This window comes from Salvelinus sp. IW2-2015, linkage group LG20 (genome assembly GCF_002910315.2).
Source record: "Salvelinus sp. IW2-2015 linkage group LG20, ASM291031v2, whole genome shotgun sequence".
Lineage (NCBI taxonomy): Eukaryota > Metazoa > Chordata > Actinopteri > Salmoniformes > Salmonidae > Salvelinus > Salvelinus sp. IW2-2015.
This window is the reverse complement of record NC_036860.1, coordinates 3,129,117-3,145,573: the sequence shown is the minus strand read 5'-3', so window position 1 is coordinate 3,145,573 and position 16,457 is coordinate 3,129,117. Positions and strand designations below refer to the sequence as shown.

Here is a 16,457-nt window from a genome sequence, read left to right as displayed (position 1 = left end):
TGGCAACAAAATCTACCAAGCATTTTACCCAAATAAGGAGTTGAGAAAAGAAGAGTATAAAAACCAAACCGTTTATTATGTACATTCAATAACAATGACAGGAAATAGAAGGCAAACATGAAGATGGCTGAAATGAAAAGAAATACACAAGTCACTTGGAGAAAAAAAAAAATATCACTTGGATCAATGAGCTTAGCAATGCACATGTGAAAACAAAAAAGTCACATGCAATTCCAACTCATATGAAATCCCTGTCCAACAACTCKCACTAGGTTGACTTCAGCACAGTGCAGGGGTAAGTCAGACACACAGCTGGGTCTAAGGTGATCTCAGCAGCCGTGAGAGGGCACATGGGAGTCTCCACTGCTGGGTAACAAGTGTCAACTTATGGAGGGATGGCATTGGAAACAACATGAGTTCAGTCTGTGCTGAACTGCTGTGTGCATGCTGGGACAACATCATTGGTTACTTAATATACTTCAAAAGGAAAAACTGCAGGGGTTCAACATTCCAAATTAAAATTGAACTAAGAGATATAACTGGTAATTCAAATGATACCATGACCACAGAAGAACATAGATAACCCAGGCATAAACTTAAAACAAACAGTATTTTACATATCATTATTCCCCCCAACTAGAAACAAACTCAAGGGGACTATGTTGAAGCCCCTCTCTGCCTTCATATTTCACATAACCTCCTTTCCATAGAAATTGTTTTGATTCATGCAACAAATTAAATGACTTTTGACCCCGTCCTTCTCACAGAAACATGCATACTGATACTTTTAATACTTTTTAAAGAGAAGTTCAAAATTCTTATTGTCATGATATCATGGCATAAATACTCAACAGAATAACTAATGCAGCTGTATGCATCCCTCCGGGCCTGATAAAACAGCTAGTAACATGGTAATCATCATGTCAACAGGTGGTTTATGGCTCAGCTCTCTACCTGGGTCCTCCACCCTACAACTGTCCCTGAACTACACACTCACTCCCAACTGGGAAAAGGAGGCATGTGGGGGCTCTTTAAAATGGTGTGGAATAGAACGCTTTGTTTCATCATCACACTCACTCTAGCCTGGCATTTATTCTGTATCAAAATGCCAAATTCCCCTCTCAAGTCTACTGTGGACTCCTAAATGTTATATTTAAGGCAGTGTAAAATGTTGGGTTATCATCTGCCTGGGACCACTTCATCAAAACCCCTCGGCACATTCAGCAGCCCCGTTTTAAAAGACCAACTTTGCCAGTTCCCAAATGTATTTTGGGGATTTTAAGTTTATTAATCTGTTGCTATAAAATTATGCAAATAAATTCATGTTTGCCCCTATCTTCTCTCTCCACTTCTCAGATGACATTTTCTAGGACACGGTGCTTTTAAAACACCACCATCAGCAAACTGAAAGGGWGCACTTTGAACCCACCATAAAATAGAAAAAGAGCTAAAATAACAGCAAGAACAATCAGAAAAAGTATAATAAATGTGTACACTTGACCAACAAATGTGCTTTTAGAGAATCTTTGGAACCAAAAGACAAACAATAGCAATAAGATATTCAGAGTATATGGAGATACATAGGTCTATTTATATATTTTTGTTTGCCACTTCCTGTACCTTAAAGTAGCATCGAGGCAGTGACTTTAATACATAATGGACTAGAACATTCCCAAAGACTTAGGAGGGAGGAAGATTGCATTGGGTGAACATTACGGCCACTTCTCGAGTGTCTGTATGTGTCAATTTGACAAAAAATATATATTAAAAATGGTGAAACCAAAAGTAACATCAACTTGTAGTGTTTGTAACTCTCATATGTTTCCTACCATCTGGTTTGTTCCCTCAAACCCCTAAGAATTCCACTCTTATCTGTAAATAGCTGGGTCCAGCGTGCATGACTGGTTTCTACAGCATGTTAGCTATGCCCAGACACTTTCAATGTTTTTACCCCTTTCAGTCACAATTTTGATGCTACACCTGGAATGTCATATAGTCTAGTAAAGAGAAAATGTATAAGGAGTTGTGTTGAGCAGGCATGAGTTGTACAATATTCTCAAAAGGATAAATGAAGACAATGTAGGTATATAATAGTAAGGATACATGATACAGATCAAAAGACTTGTGTCATTATAGTTTCAACTACAGTAAGAATCATAATCATAATACTTATAGACCAGCAATAACAGTATTAATCAACTGGAAAATGTGAAAATGATGATGATGATGATGATAGTGGATGTAATTTCATTGCATCCACATTATATAACAATAATCATTTTAAGCAACYCTTTTTCATAGACAATTATAGAAAAGAAAAACTGAGGTAATGCAGAACAAAAACAAGTCATTTTGTTTKTTTTTCCTTGTCATTTTCACACCGTTTATCTTTTTTTGTCTTTTACAGTTGGGTTGGTGGTGTAATGGTAGACTGTTTGGATTTCTCTAATCATTTTCAGAGCAACAGCTGTTACCTAGATTTAACTGCGTCGTCGCTCAGCTTTTGTAGTTCAGATTATTGACTTTTTGCTACTTTTGCGTTTCTTCGTGCCATTCACCTTTTTGTTGAACAGGTTCTTTAAAAAAACAACTTGGATGTGTTCATTGTTGGGATTCCTCCACTGGGCAGGTTTTTGTCAATGTAGTGTTTCATATAAAGGACCTAAGATTTCAGGCTAGTGATGGCCTACTTTTAGGTCGTACTAACACATTGAGCTGTGTACATATGTGTGCATTTTACATTTGAGTATTATTACCACAGACTATTAGGAGCAAAGGTTTGTAGTGATGTAGTGTAAAAAGTTACTGGTAGGCAGCAATTTCTCCATCCATGTCCAATAGTGTTTTTTTATGTAACCATTCTTGTTCTTCCCACAGTTGTCTTCAATTATTGTTGCCAGTCTTGAAATTCACAGGCAGRTTTCATTCGTCCATTACTATGTCACTGAGTGTGACAGTTGAAGCAAGCCGAGTTACAGTTGAGTTTATCTTGAGTGGATGACCTTTTTCCAAAACACATGGGTTAATACTACCACCCGTAGAAAATGGAGGGGAGCTCTTRCCAAATGAAGAGGTTCAGAAATGTGGAATTCCATGGTGCGAGTGCTGTTTAGTACGGAGCAAACCTACTGTATCCAGCCCGATATAAACTAGCCTGGAGGAGAGAGAAAGGGAGAGAGATAAAGAGAAATTAGAAATAAGGAAAGGAAGATGTAGCTGTTTTTAAACAACAAACAGCAGTGAAAAAGATGTGCGAGAAGTAAATAACTACATTTACATAAAGTGAAGATAACTCAGTTTCCAGCCTGTTGTTGTAGTGTTGCGGCTGGGGGGCTCTTACCATGGCACCGACTCCATAGGCAGCGGCAGCAGGACCTAGAGCGTGGTAGGGATCTGTAGTGTACACTCGCCCATAACTGTCCCAGAGGAATACCAACACATATGTATTTCAGCTGCACATAGTTACAGTGAGAATATAACACWCACCTTGCACTGACTCATAAATAGGCTGAGATATTACAAATCACACAACAAAAGATTTGTAAGATCAAGTGTATCATCAATACCCACCAAAACACAACTAAATCACTTCTACTGTGAGTCATAGCCTAGCATGTTATTGTGTAAAAGTCTGGCCACATTATTGCATTTCGAGGCTGCTGCTTCTTGATGTGAGTCCTCCTCATTCTTACCTGTCACTGTAAGCAGCAGCTGCGGCGGCAGCAGTTGCCCCGGTTACAGCAGTAGGCTGAGCAAAGCGATAGGCAGCGGCAGGATAGCCTCCCTGGGAGACAGAGGGACAAATGGAGGTTATTACCATGGTACAGCTGAGGTAGACAGGATCATTACTGAGTCAGAGTTGTGTAAGTGCAGAGTGAGTTAAAGAATCACACAGTACAACAACCAAGTTTAGAACATTTGTGGTTAAATATTGAAGTATTAACAAATGTTTAAAAAAAGTATAATAATTACACTGGAGGTTGTTGACAATCGTCAATAATGCAGCATATCAAAGATTCAGAATTATAGAGAAAGATAAGTAACATTTACACGAACCATCCATATTATCGTTCTGTTCTCTCATATGCATATAAGACAAAGCGAGAGGGGGAAAATAGAGATGCCACACTCAAACACACTCACAGTGTCACCTCCTGGCATTGAGACAGCATGCATGCCCCAATTCAATGCAAATCTATTTGAACACACCACTGCATTTGGACCRAATCATACAGAACACAACCCAGAGCGTTCCCCTGGAAACCTGCAGTACAACTAGTGACAGGACAGAGGGAGGGGGCTGTGAGAGAAGATAAAGGGGAGAGAGAAAAGGTAGGCCTATGCCTGTAGTGCATGCAGACGTTGATCAGCATGCTTCAGTAATTGTAGCTCCAGAGAGTCGAGACCGGGAAGGGGTTAGGGACAGGCTTTAGTAATAAGAAATCGTGTTCTCCCCGTCTTTAATTTCAGCCCCACAGGGCACTGCTGCTACACAGATAGAGTATCTTCCAGCTCATCTCTGTACCTGTTCCAGCTATAGATGTTACTCAGCATAATGGATGTGGTAACTTCCAATCATAAGAAATGGTGCTGGGAACATTGGTGTTTGTATGAAATAAGAGGCTCTCTGCCAGTGACTTCAAGACAAATACAACTGCCGCCTTTCATGTTATCACTGCCAGCAGTCTACCTTTCAGAGACCAGGTTCTCTTTGAACAAACGGGCAAAAAACACACGCTGTTTAGTAGCTTAGTAACAAACCCCTTCCCCACAATCCACCTGTGCAGATYTCAGTGAGTTAGTAGGAAAATGAAAAGCAAGTTACCGTTTCAAAACAAAACAACATCAAAAGATCATAATCACCAGAGGGATAATAAAAATACACACTGTGTTTGGTAATGACCCTACCTGAGGCAATCTGCTACTAATGACAGAGTCCTGAAACACTATTCTATAGAGAGAACAGAAACAGCCATTGTCAACCTGGACACACGCACGCACACTGACAGACACGRGCCCTGACACAAYCGCACACAGAGCGGCCCGGCTACCCATGTTGGAACCCCGTGTTACAACACCAGACTACAACACCCTCTGTTACAGTCTGTCTTCTGGGAAAACTCAGACCCACAGGTGTGATCCCAGGCAGCGGTGGAATGGTAAAGTACAGAATGTACACCTTAGCATAATTCAACATAGGAGCTGTGTGCATGAAACAGTCGTTTGTTTTCAGTCACATTTGGGCAGCTCTGTGCAGCGCATTTAATTATGCACATGCAGAAACGCATAGAGAGAAAGGAGAGAGAGTCGTGAGGGAGTGTGAGGAGTGGGAATCTACTTACGTATAAGTCTGCAGCTCCATAAAACCCACCATCCTGATACACCACGCTAAGAGAGAAAGGCAGACAGAGGAGATGGCAGGTGAAGAGAGGAGATGGCAGACAGAGGAGATGGCAGACAGAGGAGATGGCAGGTGAAGAGAAGAGATGGCAGGTGAAGAGAAGAGATGGCAGGTGAAGAGAGGAGATGGCAGGTGAAGAGAGGAGATAGGGAGGAACAAAGGAGGGAGGAACAGGAGCAGTGGAGATGGCAGACAGTGGGGATGGAAGGGTCGGTGTGTACAGTGAGATGGTCCAAGACCAGAGTGGCAGGAATGAAAGCCAGTGTGGAGGAAAGTAAACAGGGAGATGATTGAGGGGAAAAGTGAACGCACAAGGAGAGAGACAGAACAGTTATTTCACACACATGCAGCATGCAGAGGAAATAGACCACCATTTATTTGTTCCATTACTGCTGAACCAAGTGGTATTATCAACATGACTGTATTATAGGGTACCATCCTCTATCAGCATCCCCCAGGGAGAGGGAACGGAGGCCCATTTACATTGACATGGTCCTGGACAGACTGAGAGGACAAGWCAGACAGTCGTTTGTTTGAAGTCAGGCAGTAGTGGATTAAATATGGAAGAGGCATTTCCTGCAACACTAGTTAAAAAAATATATATCCAGAATATCACAGCAGTTGCATCCCCATTAACCAACTGGCACAGCCCAGCAACATGCAACAATACAGTTTCTCTGTGAGTCAATCTAGTGGAATTACTGGAACATAGAAAAATAGAAAGAAAATGTGTCTGGTCTTTGTGTGCAGTGTGACGCAGAGGATCAAATTATTGTTCTGCTCAGAGGGAGTTTGTGTCTATACTACCAAACTAATGACATTACGCTTATTGGTATTTATAGTAAACTACTGAATTTACTGAAGGAACGTATATAAATGTCATGTTAAGTGTGTCCGTTCAGAGGATGGGTTCTGTAGTTGAATCCCTTACCCAGGGTAGGCAGGGAGGGCAGGCTGTGGCATCGCCGCACGCACCGCGCTGTACACTGGCCTTCCCCGGCCCCTAAGGTGGGCACCACGGAACGCTGCTGCRGTGGAGGCTGCCGCTGCCGCAGACGGGTAGGGGAACCCTGGAACTGAGGGAGAGGGAAGGAGAGAGAGGATATGAACGTCCAATGCCTGGGGGCACTATGAATTAGGGATGTTTAAATTAAGACAGATTTGGGTGAAATGAAGGACTTGCAATCTAAGAGGAAGACAAGGTTTACCTGCATAGAGCTCTGGTCCGTACATGGCCTGCACCATTGGGCTTAGCTTCCACCCTGCTGAGAAGCAGAGAGAAGGCAGAAACAGGAGGGTTTCATATAGATAGGGGATACACAGGGAGATGGGCACCTGACTAACAGTTAGTTAGGGATCATAATGAGGCTAATGGAGTGGTTTGCATKTGGTTACCATATGGCAGGGTGCTAAGGGCCTCTCCGTTGGGGTAGGGGCTGACCATCTTCTTATTGGTCATCACCCTGGCCGTTGCATTGTTAACCTGGGGAGTGGGAGGAGGGACAGTGAGCACAACGTTTGGCCTGTTCTATTCAATTGAGGAAACACACACAAACACTCTGACACAAAAGACGATCACACAAGTTGACCAATWTTAGACATTTACACGTGATAGCAATTCATAAAATAAAACATATCTAACTATGAATGTGTGAATAATACAATGGTAATAACACTCCTGTTTTTTAAGATCATCAGACCATTTGCCAAGAAAATGGCGATTTTGTGTACACATACAGGGAGGCCACAGTTACAGTCTGCTCCCATTCACCATCGCTGGATCATTCACATCAATATGGTGGTGGGTTTGATGCATCACATCGTTAACTCATCCCTGCCAGGCTGCCTCCTSCCTAGCCAGTTATACGACAGCTGACAACATCGGTTATGATGAAGTAGTCTCTGCTCTCCCTGACGGTGTTTGTGTGCGCGTGTGTACATGAGTGGGTGGAGGATTGTTAGGGGGAATCTTAGTCATGCAATTAAAGTGTTCTGCCCAAGAGGAGTGTAATCGATGATTCATTGTGGAGACAACTAGCTACACTGAGGGCCAGTGGTTGAGCCCAGCGATGAGAAGAAGAGAGATTTATAGGTAAGAGAAGAAAGGAAGACAGAGAGATAAGGTGAAGGAGAAGAGCTGGGATACATGGCACTGCAGGATAATAATAATATGTGTTTGCAGTATGCAGGTGTGTGAACAAAGACGGGTATTTCTGTCTAGTGCTGCGCCCGGCTGTTGAATCAAGATGGCTGCTAGCTAGGCTAATCCCCTCYCTGAACTTCAAAGGGCCATATTAGGCTCCCTTAATCTTTATCCATCTCCTTTGATGGGGTTTATGAGAATGACTGTTGTGTCGTGCAATTTCAGAGTTTGAGTGTACCGTCGCGCCATGTCAAACTTTGTTGTGAGCTACTAATGACCTATTYGCCAATTGGAGAGCTTTGAGAGTTCTATGTGACGAAGTTCCACTTAGAAGGCCATTATGGYTTCAGCCACCTTCAACACCCCACTAGTCATACTCTATCACGGCAGCCCTCATTCAAATGGAAATGAGAATTACCTCATTTTCTTTCATTGCAAATGAGATGGTCAGCCTTGAATGATTCAATTAGCTGACATAATTGTCCCTGTGAGTGAAGACACTAAAATAAAATGAATAAATCAGCCTAATGAATCAGATTAATGCTGATAATCTTTTTATATCACAGCATTCATATCCGGGTCATTTATAAACCCCTATTTTGGGTGTGATAACTGGGCAATGATGCATTTCCTTATGTATAGTTAGTGGTGTGTCAATGATCCATTTCCTTATGTATAGTTAGTGGTGTGTCAATGCCAGGGGAGGTAATGCAATTTGATCAATCTCACAGAGAGGTAGACATGCAAATCAAACAGAGACCAGTGAGAAACACATCTGCATGGGTTAATAATAAACATTCAACCCCATCCATCCCACCCCTCAACTTAGGACATAAGCCCACAGCAGTACCAATAGAACTGGACCAAAGTAACCTAAACCACCCCCAAATTAAACCAAACTTGTTGGGGTTAACCTAAAAAGAAATCAACATCAATACATAAAAAAGGGGGAGGGAGAGAAAGAGGAGTGCAAAAAACATTTGTTGGACAAAATTAATAATTTTATAAGACAGAAATTATACGCAGCCAAATATGGGCGCATCACATGACCAAGAGTGAGAATAAAGAACCAAAAAATGTAATTCAGCCAATCAGCAAGCGTCGGATGCAGCATAGAGACCAATCAAAACAATCGCAGCACTCCCATATCAAACACATACAGAGACAGARGGGACAGGTAAGGAGTTCAGGAGAGGGATGCAGGTGAGAAAGAGAGAGAGATAGATACAGAGCCAGTCCACATACAGAAACAGGGAAACACAAAGATGGTGTAAGGAAGAGATAGACATCGTCTACATAAGCAACGACAAAAATCAACAATTATTTTTCAAAAACAAAAATAACAAATACCAAGGTGCGTCATTCAAAAAAAGCAATTAGATTCTGTGACCATTCTCCCAYAAATCTCACTAAGTTATATGTGGAGGGATAGAGAGACAGAGCACCAAAGGATGGAGAGAAGAGAGAGAAAAGCAATCCTCATACCCCAAAAAAGAGAGAAATAAAATAATACAAGACACTGCCAGGCATTATTACTGTGTGTCACAAACTAAGACCAGTACACAAACTAATACACACACACACCATTCAATAAAGGAGAACCAAACCAAAGAGAAGTTAAAAGGACAGCAAAAGACAGACCAAAGGATCACCCAGTTAAACCCAATGTGTTTATATACAGTTGGTTAAACCCCATATCTTTTCAGAAATTAGGCTACTCTATAAAGGAATTCACAGAACAGAATGTATCTGTGTGCTTTAACTCCTGGTTGTTAATCCCATTACTGCACTCACTACAGAGAGATAAGTTATTGCTGTTATAAACTTTATTGACTGAGTATTCTCTTAAAGTGCATTCCATAATATTCCCTCCTACTGCTCGCTACTTGAACTTCAAAAATCCTCAAACTTTAAGAGCAACGCGATTAACGCTGCTTATCATTGTGAAGAGAAACTATGGACAGATGTATGAGCCATCTTTTCTAAACAATTACAATTTCACCTACTCCTGTAACAGATATACTTATAATGACTGCTGAATGGACATTAATCTTATACCTTCTGTTAATGCAGAGGCATAGCCAGAAATTGGTGGGTGGGCCTGCAGAAATTCAGAATGGCCAACAGGACCAATCCAATCTGATTGGGTGGGTCTGGCAGGGCCTGGCTSCCCAGTGGGTGGGCCTGTGTCCACCCCACAAATGCCTGTGCCCCTGTGTTAATCTATCGGTTTCCATGAGTGATTCTCCCTGAAGTTTCAAAATGTGAAATACATAAAGCATARACACTTTAGCGCAGTATACTTTCACATTTAGAACACAGAAAAACACATAGAATTAGGAATTAGAATACTAGAATTGACATTAATATTTTTATGATTGGAATAAAGGTCAACCATTTTGGTCAGGGAGTTGGTCAACTATGGTTTGCCAGTGCTGTGATAAGATAATGTAAAACAGGGCTGGGAAACTGGTGGTGGGGGGGGGGGACGACTCAGTCGGGGTCACAACTTACTACTGCGAAGCAGAATACACAAGGTGCAATTTCAAAATGTTGTTGTGTTTTCATCTTATGTCAGTCAAATTAGCCCATGTTAGCTAACATTTTTTAGATTGGTAAGTTAGTCTAGCAGCCAGTTATCCAAACTTCTAGTAATCAAGGTCGAATTAGAGCCCGGGGGCCCCCATTGATATTGTTAGTCAGTCTCACAGATATTATATTAAAAACTGTGTAGAATTGCATGTAATTAACTCTAAAACAAAAAAAATTGCATGAAATTCATTATAAAATTGGAAAATCTTCTCTCCACACCACGGCACATTTTTTGGAATTGCAGTAAACTAGCCTTAAAACAGCTATTATTAAGTACTGCTATTATATCATATAATGGCACTTAACTTCCTGTGAAAACAAACATTTTTAACATGTATGGTTTACATACATATATTTTAGAGGCTATTTATACGGAAAATGTGTATAAACCTTTAAACTGTATTTATAATTATATCACAATATTTTAGGACAATAATTCGATTACACAATTTGTGATATATCACATGCATTACTTTAATTTTCCTGCATAAGTCAAATCTGGATTACGCCTTAGCCATTAATTCCAATTAGACTGGTTTGGATTTCTCCCTGACCAATATGGGTGCCATTTTACCCGATTCTGGAACTTTGCGGGCTTATGAAATAGCCCCTCTAGTAATTGAATAGGATCTCTATGGAAAAACACACCATGTTGTAGGAAGCAATGCTGTGTTCTAATCATGTCCTCCACCACGCGAGTGAGAATTACCATTCTATGTGCAAGTGCAACTTGATTGGGTTGATTAATTATTGTACTTTCCAATCAGCATAACCGATGGGTCGTGTTTGAAAATGGTAACTGTAATTTCTGTACTACTTTCTGTGTGCTTGAATGTTGTGCATTGGGATTTAAAACTGCAATCCACATGTTGTGCATTAGGATTTAAAACTGCAATATGTAACCCGACCAAATTCACATAGAAATGCGAGTTATAGATCTGTCATTCTCAATGAAAGCAAGTCTAAGAAACGGTAGATCTGTTCCATGTACACCATTTCTATGCTTCCCGTTCTTAACTTCTTTGGGATAGGGAGCGGTATTTTGACGTCCGGATGAAAAGCGTGCCCAAAACAAAACTGCCTGCTACTCAGGCCCAGAAGCTAGGATATGAATATAATTGGTAGATTTGGATAGAAAACACTCTAAAGTTTCTAAAACTGTTAAAATAATATCTGTGAGTATAACAGTACTGAAATTTTCAGCATACCAGCATATCATTTCAGCATACCACTGATTTCAATGGCTGGCACTTTTATAATAGGGCGAAATCGTCCCCTATTGCAGTTCCTAGGGCTTCCACTAGATGTCAACAGTCTTTAGAAAGAGATTCGGGCTGTAAAAAAAAAAAAAAAGCCCAGCGTTGTCCGGGTTAGGGAGGGTTTGGCCGGCAGGGATATCCTTGTCTCATCGCGTACTCGCGACTCCTGTGGCGGGCCGGCTGCAGTGCACGCTGACCAGGTCGCCAGGTGTACGGTGTTTCCTCCGACACATTGGTGCGGCTGGCTTCCGGGTTGGATGTGCATTGTGTCAAGAAGCAGTGCGGCTAGGTTGCGTTGTGTTTCGGAGGACGCATGGCTCTCGACCTTCGCCTCTCCCMAGTCTGTACGGGAGTTACAGCGATGAGACAAGACTGTAACTACTACCAATTGGATACCACAAAATTGGGGAGAAAAAAGGGGGTAAAAAACAAAAACAAAAAGGACATCCAATAGTCAAAGGTATATGAAATACAAATGGTATAGAGAGAAATAGTCGACGCGTCATAATTCCTATAATAACTACAAGCTAAAACTTCTTAACTGGGAAGTTTGAAGAACTGGGAATATTGAACCACCAGCTTTCATATGTTCTCATGTTCTGAGCAAGGAACATAAACGTTAGCTTTTTTACATGGCACATATTGCACTTTTACTTTCTTCTCCAAAACCGTGTTTTTGCATTATTTAAACCAAATTGAACATGTTTCATTATTTATTTGAGACAAAATATATGTATTATATTAAGTTAAAATAAAAGTGTTCATTCAGTACTGTTGTAATTGTCATTATTACAAATATATATATATAAAAATCGGTATCNGGGCGACTCAGTTGGGGTCACAACTTACTATTGCGAAGCAGAATACACAAGGTGCATTTTTTTTTTTTTTTTGTGCATCAACTGTTTTCATCTTATGTGAGTCAAATTAGCCCATGTCAGCTAACATTTTTTAGATTGGTAAATTAGTCTAGCAGCCAGTTATCCAAACTTATAGTTTGGTCGAGGTCGAATTAGAGCCCGGGGGCCCCCATTGATTTTGTTAGACAGTCTCACAGATATTATATTAAAAACTGGAAACATCGCTCTCCACCTTATGGCAAAATGTGTAGAATTGCACGTAATTAACTCTAAAACTAAAAAAGAGTGCATGAAATTTGTTCTAAAATTGGAAAATCTTCTCCCGCCCCATTGCAGATAAAAACATTTTTTTGCAGTAAACTGGCTCTAAAAGAGCAACATTTTATCTACACCCATGGTGCCCATCCCTGATATAAAATAATGAATTTGAAGAATTTATCTGCCCTGTATGTTTGTTAGCTAGCAAGCCAGCCAGTTTTAGAGGAATGTTTCCATAGATCTTTTTTAATTAACTACCAATATGCCAACATTCCATTCGATCAATACAGTCAATCCACAGCCATACATTGGTTGATAGGACTTAGACAAGTTGGAAATACAACAAGTACTGATATTATATCATAAAATAGCACCCAACTTCCCATGAAAACAAACATTTTTAACATGGTTAAACAGGTTGATTAATTATTGTACTATCTAATCAGCATAACTGATGGGACGTGTTTGAAAATGGTAACTGTAATTTCTTTACTACTTTCTGTGTGTCTGAAAGCAGACGAGCCACATTTTGTGCATTAGGATTTAAAACTGCAATATGTCACTTTTTGGGCGACCCGACCACATTCAAATAGAAATGCGAGTTACAGATGTGTCATTCTCAATGAAAGCAAGTCTAAGAAACGGGAGATCTGGTCCATGTGCGCTATTTCTATGCTTCCCGTTCTTAAGCTTAGTTTGAGAGTCTTTACTTTCATTTTTCTACACCAGCTTCAAACCAGAGGTCGACCGATTAATCGGCATGGCCGATCAATTAGGGCCGATTTCAAGTTTTCATAACAATCGGTAATCGGCCTTTTGGACGGCGATTACATTGCAATCCACAAGGAAACTGCGTGGCAGGCTGACCACCTGTTACGCGAGTGCAGCGCCAAAAGGACCTTGTGGCTGCAAGGAGCCAAGGTAAGTTGCTAGCTAGCTATTAAACTTATCTTATAAAAAAACTAATCAATCTTCACACAATCACTAGTTAACTACACATGGTTGATGATATTACTAGGTTAACTAGCTTGTCCTGCGTTGCATATAATCAATGTGGTGCTTGTTAATTTATCATCGAATCACAGCCTACTTCAACTTCGCCAAACGGGTGATGATTTAACAAAAGCGCATTCGCGAAAAAAAGCACAATCGTTTCACAAATGTACCTAACCATAAACATAAGTCTTTCTTAAAATCAATACACAGAAGTATATTTAGCTAAAAGAAATTATATATATTTAGCTAAAAGAAGTTAATATCGCAGGCAATATTAACTAGAGAAATTGTGTCACTTCTCTTGCGTTCAGTGCAAGCAGAGTCAGGGTATATGCAACAGTTTGGGCCGCCTGGCTCGTTGCGAACTGTGTGAAGACGGTAATTAATTTGCCAGACTTTTACATAATTATGACATAACATTGAAGGTTGTGCAATGTAACAGCAATATTTAGACTTAGGGTTGCCACCCGTTCATTGAAATACGGAACTGTTCCGTATTTCACTGAAAGAATAAACATTTGTTTTCTAAATGATAGTTGCCGCATTTGACCATATTAACTTCTCTAGGGTAGGGGGCAGCATTCGGAATTTTTGGATTGAAATGCATGCCCAAATTAAACTGCCTGCTTCTTGGGCCCAGAAGATATGATATACATATAACTGGTAGATTTGGACAGAAAACACTAAAGTTTCCAAAACTGTTAAAATTGTGTGTGAGTATAACAGAACTGATTTGGTAGGTGAAAACCTGAGAAATCGATTCAGGAAGTATTTTTTTTGTTGGTTTTGTAGTTTTCTATTCAATGCCATTACAGTATCCATTGACTTAGGACTCAAATTGCAGTTTCTATGCCTTCCACTAGATGTCAACAGTCTTTAGAAATTGTTTCAGGCTTGTATTCTGAAAAATTAGGAAGTAAGAGCAGTCTGAATGAGTAGACCCTAAAGTGTCACAGAGCTTTTTCATGCGCGAGACCGAGAGAGTGCGTTTCTTGTTTACCTTTTAAATTGACGACGTTATTGTCCTGTTGAAATATTATCAATTATTTAGGCTAAAAACAACCTGGGGATTGAATATAAACATCGTTTGACATGTTTCTATGAACTTTACGGATACTTTTTTGTCATCCTGTTTTGACTGCGTTTGAGCCTGTGGATTACTGAAGAAAACACGAACAAAACTGAGGTTTTTGGATATATAGAGACTTTATCGAACAAAAGGAACATTTATTGAGTAAATGAATGTCTGCTGAGTGCAACCATATGAAGATCATCAAAGGTAAGGGCTTAATTTGATCTCTATTTCTGAATTGTGTAACTGTTCTACTTGGCTGGTTACTGTTTGTAATGATTTGTCTAGTGGGCTATGTTCTCAAATAATTGTAAGGTATGCTTTCGCCGTAAAGCATTTTTTAAATCTTGGATCACAAGAAGTTAATCTTTAATCTTTAAACCTATTTCTGTATTTGAATTTGGCACCCAGCAGTTTCACTGGCTGTTGAAGAGGTGGGACGCTAACGTCGCACGTACCCAAGAGAGGTTAATGACCAAAGGCTCGTATTTCTGTGTTTATTATAATTAAGTCTATGATTTGATATTTGATAGAGCAGTCTGACTGAGCGGTGGTACATTTACATTTACATTTAAGTCATTTAGCAGACGCTCTTATCCAGAGCGACTTACAAATTGGAAAGTTCATACATATTCATCCTGGTCCCCCCGTGGGGAATGAACCCACAACCCTGGCGTTGCAAGCGCCATGCTCTACCAACTGAGCCACACGGGACGTAGGCAGCAGCAGGCTCGTAAGCATTCATTCAAACAGCACTTTACTGAGTTTTGCCAGCAGCTCTTAGCAATGCTTGAAGCACAGCGCTGTTAATGACTTCAAGCCTATCAACTCCTGAGATTAGGCTGGCAATACTAAAGTTCCTATAAGAACATCCAATAGTCAAAGATATATGAAATACAAATGGTATAGAGAGAAATAGTCAACGTGTCATAATTCCTATAATAACTACAACCTAAAAGTTTTTAACTGGGAATATTGAACCACCAGCTTTCATATGCTCTCATGTTCTGGGCAAGGAACTTAAACGTTAGCTTTTTTACATGGCACATATTGCACTTTTACTTTCTTCTCCAACATTTTGTTTTTGCATTATTTAAACCAAATTGAACATGTTTCATTACTTATGAGACTAAATAGATTTTATTTATGTATTATATTAAGTTAAAATAAAAGTGTTCATTCAGTATTGTTGTAATTGTCACTATATATGTATATAAAAAAATGTATGTATGTATGTATGTATTATTTTTTTTAAATCACAAAATTATAATAAAATCAGTCGATTAATCTGTATTTTTTGGTCCTCCAATCAGTATCGGCGTTGAAAAATCATAAATCGGTTGACCTCTACTTCAAACAGCTGAAAGAAAACTATATTTTTTCCATTATTGAAAATATATTTCACAGCGGTTTAAATGGTACAATGAATCTCTACACTATAGGTCACTTGTTTGTCAAATAAACAGAAATTAGGCTAACTATTAGAATATTAGCAACCAGGAAATGGCAAAGCGATTTCTGCATATTGCACCTTTACACAGCCCCTTCCATGAATCTGAAATCCACCCAACACTAGAGACAAAGAAAAGTTATAATGACAGATTTATTTTCCCCTTAACTAACACTGACTGAAGCAGCTGAAGGGATGATAACACAATTGAACAGGAGCTTCCCAGAGAGCCATGGGTTATTATCATTACTGGGGATAACAATTCATTAGGAAAAATATACATACAATGAAGTATTAATCAAATGGGTTCTGGTAAGCCATGTCATTGCAAAGAGGAGGATGATTAAACTTGGACATTCCGGGGAGGTGTTAATGAGAGGAGAGGAGGGGGGTGGATCCATTATTATTACTAGTTGGACCAGGCTG

General features: G+C 39.9%; 1 protein-coding gene and 1 long non-coding RNA gene across 8 annotated transcripts in view; one reads left to right on the top strand and one right to left on the bottom strand.

Moving 5' to 3' along the window:
- Positions 1-57: 57 nt before the first annotated feature.
- Positions 58-16,457, bottom strand: part of LOC111980684 (RNA binding protein fox-1 homolog 2) — a 44,041-nt gene continuing 27,641 nt past the window's right edge. Inside the window, exons 7-13 of one of the 7 annotated variants that reach the window (XM_070449130.1) lie at positions 6,797-6,884; positions 6,610-6,663; positions 6,333-6,477; positions 5,343-5,388; positions 3,693-3,784; positions 3,341-3,416; positions 58-3,154 (exon numbers count right to left, since the gene is read on the bottom strand). In XM_070449130.1, the coding sequence (XP_070305231.1) occupies positions 3,110-3,154; positions 3,341-3,416; positions 3,693-3,784; positions 5,343-5,388; positions 6,333-6,477; positions 6,610-6,663; positions 6,797-6,884 (546 nt within the window). In that variant the 3' untranslated portion in view covers positions 58-3,109. Of the gene's footprint in view, positions 3,155-3,277; positions 3,417-3,692; positions 3,785-4,908; positions 4,952-5,342; positions 5,389-6,332; positions 6,478-6,609; positions 6,667-6,796; positions 6,885-16,457 lie in introns of those variants that run through there. The other 6 variants (XM_070449129.1, XM_024011557.2, XM_070449128.1 and 3 more) reach the window with 6 other exon arrangements.
- Positions 5,390-6,100, top strand: LOC139029376 (uncharacterized). The gene is made up of 2 exons (XR_011481676.1): positions 5,390-5,473; positions 5,534-6,100. It is a non-coding gene; the product is annotated as an uncharacterized lncRNA (long non-coding RNA).